At 38.8% G+C, this 12,105-nt stretch overlaps 1 protein-coding gene across 5 annotated transcripts in view; it reads left to right on the top strand.

The window, feature by feature from the left end:
- INPP4B (inositol polyphosphate-4-phosphatase type II B) overlaps positions 1-12,105 on the top strand; it is a 337,675-nt gene that overhangs the window by 241,221 nt on the left and 84,349 nt on the right. For all 5 annotated transcript variants that reach the window (XM_082281863.1, XM_082281864.1, XM_082281862.1 and 2 more), the window contains one exon: positions 8,527-8,704. In XM_082281863.1, coding sequence (XP_082137989.1) covers positions 8,527-8,704 — 178 coding nt within the window. The remainder of the gene's footprint in view (positions 1-8,526; positions 8,705-12,105) is intronic.

The raw sequence follows: 12,105 nt of genomic DNA, 5'->3' as shown, positions 1-12,105 counted from the left end.
TCTTGTGCTAAGAGGAATGTAGCTGTAGAGAATTTTTAAATACAGAAACTGTAGCTTAAGGTAGCAACTTTATTTCTGACAGCCCTATGTGTATGCTAACAGTAAAATACATTTAGTACACCTGTGAAACAGCAAACTACTCTTATGCTTCAGAAAGCCAAAATAGGGCTAATCAAAAGTAAAGATTTCAGTTTATTGTGGAACTCAAATGCTTTATTAACTGTTGAACATGCACAAAAGTGTTAGTTACATCTTTTCCTAAGAATTGGATGTGTTTGTGTTTGTTGCTATGGCTGTTAAGATTTTCAAGCAGGTGCAGCTGTCACTGGCAGCACCTGTAGTTGCGACTGCTCAGTGCTTCAACTGATGGTGCTAATCCCGGTGTTACAGCATTCCAAAGAGAATTCAGGAAGGAAGTACTCTGATCTAAATTATCATGACGCTCCACAGAAAATTAATTCCATTATATTCAATGCTCAAAAAAGTTTCATAGATACAATATCATAAAGAATAAAAGGAAAATTATAAAAATGTGCTGTTGACTTCTAGGTTGAATAGGAGTTGGCATCAATATTAAAACCAAACAAAACCCAACAAATCTATTTGCTTTGAAAGCTGTATTATTGAGGGGGTTTTGCCTGCACTACACAATTTAAAAACTGTTAAATCTTTAAAAATCTTTTCTTTCCCTGACCACCTGTGATTCTGAAACCTGCCAATGAAACATGTACATCATTGATCATGTAAGACACATCAATGAACTTTGTGTTAATATTCTGCTGTCAGCAGACTGGCATGAGCAGCCTTATCCCCTCATATGGAGGCCTACGAAGTACATGTTTTCTGCTGAAGAAAATGTCTAAACACATTTCTTAAAGTATCTGCTCCTTTAGTGTCTTTGCAATAGTGGTTTGTGGGTTTTTATTATAATAATTTATTACTGAATTCATAGGATATAAATCATATAATAGACATAATCTTATAAAGTCATATGATACAAAGAACATTACAGTTCTCACAGTACTCAGCTTTCAGAAAATGAACCATTTCTCACTAGCTCAGTCCTGCAGCATATACTTGCTGGCAGAGTGTGACTTCCCGAGATGGAGGATAGCAGTGAGGTAAATTATTCTCTGTGATTTCTCTTCATTGGAGAAAAGGAAAAATGTCTTATAGGGAAGAGAACTACTTCCTGGAAGAACACACATTGCAGTATCTCATAGGCATCACTAGACGATGCCCTTGTTTCTTAGTTGCTGGTAACAGGGGAGAGGAGGTGATGGGCGAGAGCTTTGTGCAGGTTCACAAAGGCATTTCAGGCCTATTTCAAGAGCCTGCACATCACCTTACACTTTTCCTGCTGCTTAGATTTTCCTGCATCCCTGAGAAACACCTGTGTTTTAGCACTTTTTAAGGACAGGGTACAAGAAGTTTACTCTGACAGTTTCCTTTGTGTTTCTGGGTTCTCTTGGAAAAGCAAAAGTCTGTCTTCAGCACCATGTAACTAGAGCTGTGTTACTATCCTGTCAGACTCTTCCTTACAAAAGAACCTGAGCCAGGCTAGCAAACTTAAGTTCGAGCACTGGAAACAGTGCACTACAATTTTCAGCTAATCACCTGGCAGGCTGGGGAAATGATCACTTAGTGTATATATTCCCACAAAGCAGAAAGGAGGAAGCCTCCAAAATTCATCTTTACTGCTATCTTTGAGGGCAGCTCAGAGAAAACTCCATGTTTTGGTTTTTCAGCTTCAACTATAAGAACTTGTGGGAGTTGAAAGACAGAAGCAAGCAAGCTCTCAATACAATCTCATTTATTGAATGTTCAGGAGGGTGACTGCTTTAAATGAGTAAATGAAAGGACCATTCTCAATCTTACAATGGAGAAATGTATTTCAATGTGGTGACAACAGTGTTATTTTGCATGCACCTGTTTGTTTCGCTGCATAAGGATTTGAGGATGCATAGTGTCCCCAGGGGCACCTTTTGCAATTTAAATTTTCTTTCTTACAATGGGGACAGATTTTCTGAAGATTTGGTTGAAGGAAGAAGTGACACCTTGAGATATCAGTCAGAATATAGAATGAACAGAAAAAAACAATGCAGATTCAGCAGCCGTTTCCTCTAGGCTAACTGAGCTGAAGACCTAGAGCAAGATTGGGAAGAGATTAGTTCTCAAGCCAGTCCTGGTAGCTTTCAAGATGTGACAGAATGCCTTGCATGTCTTTGACCTTCAGTCTGATTATTAGAACAGTTTATCAAAATATTCAGCAGTGTCAGCATATCTCAAAATATTTCTTGCTCAGTCTTAGACTTTTGGAATTAACAGACAAGAGTAACTGTTATCTGGTAGCATTTGCAGTTGCCAAACAAAAACAAGACTGAGACATAAGTTTTGTGAAAGTTTATCAAACAGAAGAATTGGGGAAAATGTGTATCTGAAGATAGTTCTGGCATGCTTTCTATTACACAGAATATGCATCTTTGTGCAGACACAAAGGGAACTGTTTAATAGTATTTATAAAAAATGCAGTTTTTGCAATTCTTCTCTCATTTATTACCCTCAATAAGGTCATATTAAATTTTAAAAAGGCCTATTAAAAAAAAAAAAATCTGAAATAAGAGCAAGAAAAGCTTTTCTTTCAGGTGAAAAATATAGTACTTTCTGGTATGTGATCTGAAGTCCCGTCCATTGCTTTATAACCCATTCACATACTATTCTTTATCTGTACCAAAAAGACAGATCAAAGGCCCTTCCACTATAAACATCAATCAGGTATGCCTATGAGGCATGGGTCAAGTATGTCTGTCCCTTTAGTAGTGAGTAGTGAATTTCATAGGACCAAGCAAGAACAACTGATACTTTTTAAAAATTTTGTTTAGGCATGACAGCATTTACACTAAAATAATTGAAATATGGTGATTAAAGTATGGTAAATAATTGCAGAATATTAATTACTTGTGTATGATATACATTTATTTTAGAATATTTTTCATTATACTGTATTGGTATGTTCTTTTTATTTTTTCCTTTCCTATTTCTGTATAAAAGAGAAAGTCAGCCAGCTGTTCAGATGCAGTCTTTTTTTGGCTTGATAGTACAGATTATTTCTCCTTCCAGCAAATGGAAGGGCTTGTCTTCTCATCAGTCTAGATGGCACAGCAAATTATTGTTTTTAGAGCTCAGTTGTGCAGAAACATTTAAATCAGACATTCTCTAAGTTTTATCCATATAATGCCTCACTGCTTGAAATGTTCATAAATCACTTTTGAGATACACAAAGGACTTTTTTTTCTTATTTAAAATCTAATTTAATCCTCTCTGTTTTAACCAAAACACATAGGCTTATGATCGCAAGTTTTTTAATGCCCCAGTTCTAACCATCAAGAAAAAGAGGTGTCCCACAAGTTGCATTGGGTGCTGTGATTCACTGTGGTTTTATACATAATTTCCAGCAAGCTGTTTGGAAATTATTCTGTTTTAAATTTGCAAAAGCTTAAAACTGGAACACTACTGAAAAGGATTTTCTGTTGGGCTTTTTTCCCCCCAAAGCTATAATAATTTAAGTTGGGCTTGAACAGTCTAAAAGGACTATTTCTGTTTGAGGCCTAGATTTCTAGCAAAGATATGAAGTGTGCGCCTTCACTAATGTACCTGTTTGGTGACCAGAGATGTTATTAATGCTGCAATATTCTGTGTTCCTATTGCCTGAATTTTATAGCCTTCAACCCATTTCCATTCTCTGAGGAACCTGAAATGGTACCATTTCACAGTAAGTCCCAGAGATGTTGAAATAATAAAGATCTATGTTTGATCTAATTGTAACCTTTATTCTCAAAGGGAATGTCTGTCATGCCTAACACTTTTCACAGAGATGTTATTCTTTGCTCACTTTCCCCTATTTTTTTGCATGTATATGTGTGTGAGAGATTGGACTTCATGGAGTTAGGAATGAAGAAAAATAGAGGAGCTGTAGGAAAAGTTCTGTGCATACACCCTTAGCCATTGCCTCAAGATAAGGATTTGTGGACATTTGATCATCATAGACAGAACTAATAGTATCATTTCATTTTCCTCATATTCAAAGTTAGAACTTCCAAGGTGGCAAGGGAAACTTAAAAAACCAAAGTAATTCAAACTTCTAGTGTCTCTCAGGCCTGTTTTCGTAACCTCAGCTCTGATCATCTGGTTTAGGTTTTTTTCTGAGACCATGAATTATCCAGAGTTTTTTATGTAGCAATTTAATTTTGATCATAAGTTCCCACTTTAGACAGAACACATGTGATCCATAAGTAAGCCACTGAATCAGCATCTTCAGTAATGTACATAAAACTGAAGTTATCTAGGGGTAGATGCACTTTCTGTCTATGCTTGAATTGTATTCTTGATGCTAATGTCAGTGGGTTTGGCTGTGAAAAATGAGAGGTCAAATATTCATTGTTAGAAGACTTTAAGCCAGTCCCAGATGGTGACAGTTTAACTCAGTAACACAACTTACGCAGTCAACAGCAGGAGTGGAGTAACTCAGAGGTTCATTATAAGTTAGATTATATATTACACATTTAGCATATTGCAGTATTTATTCTCCAGCAAAAACTTTGTTAATCTAGAATTAAAATGTACCCAGTTTAATATTTATTCAAATGTCTTGGTTTGAATGACAGATGTCTGCCAAGGAAGGTGGGAACCTCCCTTGGAATGGAAAATATGACTCACTACCCTCCAAATTATTGTAACTTTGAAATTACAGGACTTTCAGGCACAGATATGGGAAAAGGAATAACAGTTCTTTACTAGAATATACATACATACATACATATACATATATATACATATATATAACAAGGCAAACAACAACAGCAGCAGCAGCAGCAAGCAGAACCAGAAGCCAGTGCCAGCCTCTCTCGGCCGCGGGCCCTTTCCCCTCGGGTGCAGTTCCGCTCACAGCCGGCAGGGGCGCTGGTGGCTCCCGGCCGGGCAGGGCGGCTGCGATGATTCCCCCGCGCCTGCAGGGGGCGCTGTGGCGCGAGTTTCGGCCGTCTCTCTCCACATGGCAATGGCGGCTCCGCCGGTGGGAGGGGAGAGACAGAGAGAGAGAGAAGGGGCTTTCCTTTGCAAACTCATGGGGGCAGCCGATCCCAGTGCCCCTCCGGATGGCAGAATGGACTGTAGCAGGAACCTCAGAGCAGTGGCTGGAACGGCTGGGGCAGGCACACCTGGGGTGGCAAACAAAGTGTAGCAAAAAGCCCAAAGCAGCGGCAGAAAACAGAAGGGCTGGGCAGGGGATCGCTCCCCTGGATAGCTCACCAGTGATGGCTGGTCCTGGTGTTGGGCTGCCACACAGAGGGAGCGGCCCAGCAGGGAGGGCTCCCAGCTCCTGGCACAGCATGCACCAGCCCTGGGCTCCCAAACGACAGAGGAGCAGAGAAGCAAGCCAGCAAGCCCCAGTCACAGTACCGAAGGAAAAAGAAAAGAAAGAAACAGGCAAAAGCCACAGGGCAACAGAATATCCAGTCAGACCCAGGGTGCTGCATGAGTCGATCACCCCCACCAGCAGGAAGCAGCAGCCCCTGGCCCCCAACCCTTGCAGGATCCTGGGTTGCTCCTCACCCATGGTGATGCTTCCGGAGCCGGGGGAGGCAGTAGCTATTCTGGACAAAATAAAAACAAAACTAAAAATTGATATGGGATATAAACCATCCCCAAGACATCAAATTACATGAGCATGTCCTTAAAGCAATTTTAAAACTGAAATGACTGCTGACTATGTGTTCATAGTTAATGATAGTGCCAATACATGGAAATGATCGTGTGGTTTTATATGCTTCGTGAAAGCTTTGAAACTTAACCCAGAAGACATTATTATAGAGTTTTTCAGAAGGTACATGAGTCATAATTTACATATCAAAGGTAGGTTTTCATAATGCTGCTGGACCTATCCACGTGGCCTTTACCCTAATGCAAAAGTTTCATCTAGTTTGTGCCTTGACGCCTGTGAAAAGTTTCTCTTAAGTTCCATTGGCAGCTGCCTCTCCTAATAGTACTTACATACCATAGCTATATGCAGCAGCAAGCTTTAAAAGCAGTTGTGGATGAGGAAACTTCACTGACTTGTAAGTTGTAATGTCTTTTCATGAAGGGTAAGGTGACAGAAAACCTCAGCTTGTCCTAAATACAACAGTGTGGAGACACAACAGTTAGAAACTTCAAATACTCCCAAAACATGTTGTTTCTGAAAAATAATTACACACTTTCCTAGGGGGATGGAGGAAGTTGCCCTCAAATTATGAGAGAAACTAAATATTTGAAGTTGTCTCATGCTTTCTGCGGTTCCAGAAATGTTAAAATTAGCCAAATGAAATCTGATAATACACTTCATTCTGAAGAAAGAGTCATTCTCTCTTCACTAATTCCTTTACTTAAAAGCTATGATTTACTTTATTGCAATGAGAACTGCCCACACCTTTAGTGTCACTCTTCCCTCTTTCTTACAGCGGTGTCTGTAGCTTTTCTGCTGCAATATTCAGTGAAGCTTAAAGCTGTGAGAGATCAGTGAAAATGATTTAAAGACTGAGGGAAATCCCAGAAAGGAGTGTGTGCGTGGTGAGCTTGATAACAGCATTAGCCAGGTTCAGCCTGCAAAAAAGACTCTGATAAAGGGAGGGAGAAGCCTGCAGGGGAATTAGAGAAGTATCAAGACTTCTAAGACTATGTCTTCACTGCAATTAACACAGACTATTAATCTTTGTCTCTGCCCTGTCTACTGAGCCTGATAGCTTGAGTGTTGCAGTGAATGTAGAGGTAGGTTTGACTCTGGAAGTCCCTCTCACTAACAGTGTGGCCACCTCACAGGTAGAACTGTGGCAGTTTCCTCATTTCTCAGAGGGACAGAGGGTTTTTTTTTGTTTGTTTGTTTTGTTTTGTTTTGTTTATTTTTTTTGCCTAATTCATTAGGAGAGACAGTTTATATGGTTCATTTTTCTGAATTACGACTTCTACTGGACATGAGTCTAGTACCTCATGTAAGTTGGGGATGTATAGTAAGTAATTTAGATGTGGCTGGTAGCATGGCTGAGCTTTGCTCACTTAGATGCCATTCATCCTGCCTGCCTCTACATAGAATTGTGTCTAGAAATTAAGACATTGGTGAAAGACAGAAAAACAGTCTTGGTCTTGGGGAATTTGGGACTGTAGCTCAGCAAAATATATAAGCAGGAGTCTTAATTTTAGACTGCTTGAAGCTATCCTTATTTGCCAAAATCATAGAATCACTGCTTAATTGGAAGGGACCCATCAGGATTTAATTTCTAATTTGTAGAAAACTAATGAGAAGGAACTGGAAAGGATACAGTAGAAGACACAAAGGGGAAGTTGGGGAGTGAAGAGATCTGGAAAACGACTGAAATGAAACACAATGCATGAAGTTCAGAGGATTGAACATGTGTCAAAATTTGGGTCTTGGTATGCAAAATTAAGAAAGAAATCAGTGGTGAAAGAGTTGAAGGGACTGAGGTACTTGTGATGAAAAGACACAAGAGGAGAGAAGGGAGGTACAAACAGAACCAGCTGGGAGTAGTATGTACTTTCCTCTGACACTGGTGATGTGCCAGGAGGTGCTTGGTTACATTTTTTCCTGTGTTAATCTGAATCTGCAAAATATTTGGTTAGTTTCTCTGAAAGACTGAAGCAAGGCTTTATAAAAGAAGAGTTATGTACAAGAGGTTTAGGTGAGGAGCTGTGCACTATAGGCAAGAACCAGTGGGTGTGCGCTGTCTGAAATGGTAATAATTATTTGGGAATAATTGTATAAGGAGATATTGCATGATTAGTAAGGGGGGGAAGAGGAAAGATGGATAGGAGAAGTCCTCCAAAAGAACTGCAGTAATTTGAACAACTGAAAGTAGGAAGTTTGCAGTATGCATTTGTGTGGTTTTGAAGTAATTAACTCCCACACCGCATTGCTGTGTCTCTTCTTGCAAATCAGGCACCTGGTTTTTACTGGAGATAACTCTGGTTGTCATCACTTCCTGAACATCACTGAGGCTAATCAAAACACAGTGGGGGCCACTGATCAATTAAACAGTAATGGCCCATTTTGAAAGACTTAGTGAGGTAGTTAATAATCTGTTGAGGAGTTCAGTTGGAAGAGTAAGGAGTCTTATGCTCTTTGGGATTATTACCCTACTTGGTCAAATATTTTTTATCTCTAGAATTACAGTGTTTAAAAGAAACACATAAAAATATGGGGGTTTTATGTTCAGATCAGTCACTCAAAGGAATTTTGAACTGTACTACTTGGAGCATGTGGTGGTAGGCAGTCTGTTGTATGCTACTGTTCAAGGAAAGATTTGTTTTTAACCCTAAAGGCAGGAGCATTTCAATGGTATCTGTGAAGTTCAGGCATCTGGCTTTTTTTTTTTTGCAAAAGTAGTGGTAAGATTTTTAGCACATTAAGCATTGCTATTAATAGCAGAAATGAATTTGACATTATGTGACTCTCTCTGTTATCTCTCTCTGTTATCACAGTACTGGATACCAGTGTATTTACTATTCACCTGAAAACACAGCCAAGGCAAAAGAAGTTCTCAGCAACATCAATCATCTGCAACCTCTCATATCAAGCCATGCAGACCTGCTGCTTAGTTCTGCAAGCCAACGTTCTCCAGACAGCTTGAAGAATTCTTTAAAGATGCTTTCAGAAAAAGTAAGATTCAAATCTTCACTGCAATGGAAAATGGAATAACCGAGTCTTTAACTGCTGGGGTGGGGGGAGGGAGGGTGGTTCTGCATAAATTGAGTTGCACAGCACCAGGAAATGTCAAATAAACTCAGCTAAAATAAGTGTCAAAATGTTGTTATTAGAAAAATAATGTTGTGTAGCATTTCTTTAGGCTTTCCTTATAGAAAATTAATGAAATTTATAAAGATTGTCTTTTTTAAAAAGTGTAATTAGTTTAATTTCATTTATCTTCTTTATCCTCTAGTGGCCACATACTGCAGTTTATCAAAATATCAAAATTTATAAATAATTTTGTAGTATAAGAAATCATTATTTTTCATTATCTTTCTGTTATATTTCAAGCTGCTGCTTATGGGAGGTGGTTCAAGCCAGGTTTGTGTGTAAGGTTTAGAATAATCACATGATCAGAAACGGTGATGCAGCCTGGAAGGAGAAGCTGGGAAGTTGGCACCAGGAGATCTCAAATTTTAATTCTCTTTCTCCTATTATATCCCTCTGTAGCTGTAGGCTCTTCCTCATCTTAGTTCCTTTAGTTCTAAATTAAGGAAGATAATATTTCCTGCTTGTTACAGACTGATAATGGAGATTAGCTGAAGCCTGTAGTACTTCCCAGCATGTTATCCTATAAAAATATGGAGTACTATAGCTATGACCTGAGAGGTTGCAAAGAGTTTCCCATTGCTCTATGGGCCACTCCTTCAGTAACGTGATCCCAGTATGGCTTAATAACACAATCAATAGCCATTTCAATATATCTTCAGCTATTGGGAAGTGACAGCCCTTGTGGTCTGTTGAGCACCATTATCCCAGCAGTTCCTCGTTCAATGGGAGAGTTTCAAATCTGAATATTGAGCTCAGCCACTTGCTGTGAAGGCGTTGCAGAGGAGCCATGGGGGAGAGAAACATTGCTCTCAGTTGCAGATGTATAAATCCACAGTAACTCTGAGAACACTGGAGTCGCTGTGAATGCCATGGATAATAGACAAAAGCAGAATTCAGCCTGAAATGAAACAGAGGAATTTAGGGAGGGGGCTTGTAGCAATTATAGTGTACCATTCCATGTAGGAGGGTGTTTTTAGCTGTGCATAGAACAAGTGGAGCTGCTCTCCTAGTGGTTAGTTCAAAGAAATCTGTATGCACAGGTAAAGCAAATCAGACAAAGAAGTGTTTGTTCTGAAGATCCAAAGTGTGGTTGCTAAGGAATGTGTTTGCTCTGGCCATTTGCCTCTGGGCAGGAGGAGGGGATGATTCCAGAGGGGCTGCAGGCAGCTGTGGTACTAAAGCACTGCTTGAACCACAGCCTGCTGGAGACTCTGGCTATAGAAAAGGGCCAAAAAAGGCAATTCAGTTTGAAAAAGGCATAGATACTTTACATTTATAGCTGGTGACTTAGTTGTGTATGTTCCTATCACCTTTTCAGGGCCAGGACTAAATTGCTGTTTGTACATGAGCTCAGGTTCCCAGACGAAGGAGTCTCACCCGATGTACTCTGTGGATGTCTGTCTAGCCTCCACCTTTTGCTTGTAAGAGATTAATCTAGTTGTCTGAACAACTGCAGCATGAATGGTTCAATAGCTGCTTCCCTGTCTATTACCAAATTTACTCACAGGAAAAGATGGATAATGGAGAAATAATAGGGTGGAACCATTGCTGAGAAAGCAAATGTGGTGGGACAGCTGCTTGTAAAGAGGGGAAGAGAGAGGGGGAGGAAAGACCAAGAAACAGCTTCAGGAAAGGGAAATACCATTTCAAGGCCCCAAACTGGGTGAACCAACACAATACTGAAATTAGATCCCTCATAGTTGATTCAAAGCCTTGAACTGATGTCTTAAAATAATCTATTTGTATAATCTGGTGCACTAGTGGAGAATCAAGACTATCAAAGTGTTCCTGGTTATATTTAAGATAGAGTAGCACATGCTCTTCTGAATATAATTACATGATACCTACTTTTATTCCTGAGGAATATGTAGTGCTTCTGCTATTCCATCTTTCCTATACTTCTTATATGTTAAAAAAAAAGCTCTTATGTTTTAACTTAATAGAAATGTAGAAATCAAACAGCTGTTTGTAGAAGTCATAAAAATTATTTCCCTGGTGATTAAATTCCACAAGTTTATTAAAAAGCATATCACTCGATAGATAGAATATAAGCTTGATATATATAATAATTCTTTCTATAATTATTAGGTAGCAGCGAGTAAATCTGAACTATCAATAATGTAAATTACATTTAAGTGTTTGTGTTGGAAATGAAAGGACTGGCTGCATGAATTGAAAGTGGAAAATTAAATCAAATAATTCCACTGTTGCTTCTTAAATTGAGCTTATTTTCTCATATTAAGCATGGTTTTACTTCTCCATATATAATTTGCAATTTACTGTAGTGTTTTCCTGAGACTAACCTTTTATCATCACTTTTTGTTAATTGATTAAGGAAGCCTTTTGCTGTCAACAAGTGTATCAGCATTTGCAGCTTGCAGAAGGCTTGATAAATTCATTTTCCAGCTATGCCTATCTTTGTTTGCAGAAATACTCTTTAGTAGAGTATCTAAAAGAATTCGCAAAGTTTTCATTTCTTTGTATAAACTGGTTTTGTGATTTCAATGCAATTTCATAAATAGTGATGTTCTGCAAATTTAGCTGTACTGAGCTGTTAGAAAATGAGGTTAAAATGTAGATTGCTGTTAAACCAATGGGAACCCTGAATGGAATTTAATTAAAGAATCATTTTAGTTTCTGTATGAAAAAATGGAGTCTCATTTCTGTACTGATTTGCTTTTAAAAATTAATTTTCCCTGTAAAATATTTCTATTCAATTATACTACTGAAACTTTTCAGATCATTACCTAATATACATTGCAGTCATAGTGAACATTCTTTACATGAAGCTATCCAGTACTCACAATTTTCTGAAATTTAAAGCTTTTTTGAGTCTGCCATGCCTGATCCAGAGACTTGAAATCATCTCAAGCAGACTTTGTGGGGAAGATAGGTATGAAACGTCAGCAAAACCATGATATTGCTGTTTCTAAGGATAGACAAGTAATGGAGTTTCAACTCTCTTGATATGGAACTGTAGAATAGTCTTGAAGAGGAACTCTGCTGCTACCACACAACCCCTCAAATCTCATTTTGCCATGGTAAGGCAAAGAATGGTAGGGTTTGGTAGCAATATTCCTCAAAGACTTATTCATTCTCCAAGCATGCACCATCTGAAGGTTGGAAATGTAGAAAACTGAAATTGTCCTGCAGAGCAATTGAGGACTACAAGGAGACAGTCCTGAGGGGCTGCATGTAAGGAAACTGTTAAAAAACACCCTTTCCGTCAGGCACCAAGTTGGTAAGGAGGAGAAGGAATGGGT

Source organism: Coloeus monedula (assembly GCF_965178545.1).
Source record: "Coloeus monedula genome assembly, chromosome: 5".
Lineage (NCBI taxonomy): Eukaryota > Metazoa > Chordata > Aves > Passeriformes > Corvidae > Coloeus > Coloeus monedula.
This window is presented reverse-complemented; position numbering and strand designations above follow the sequence as displayed.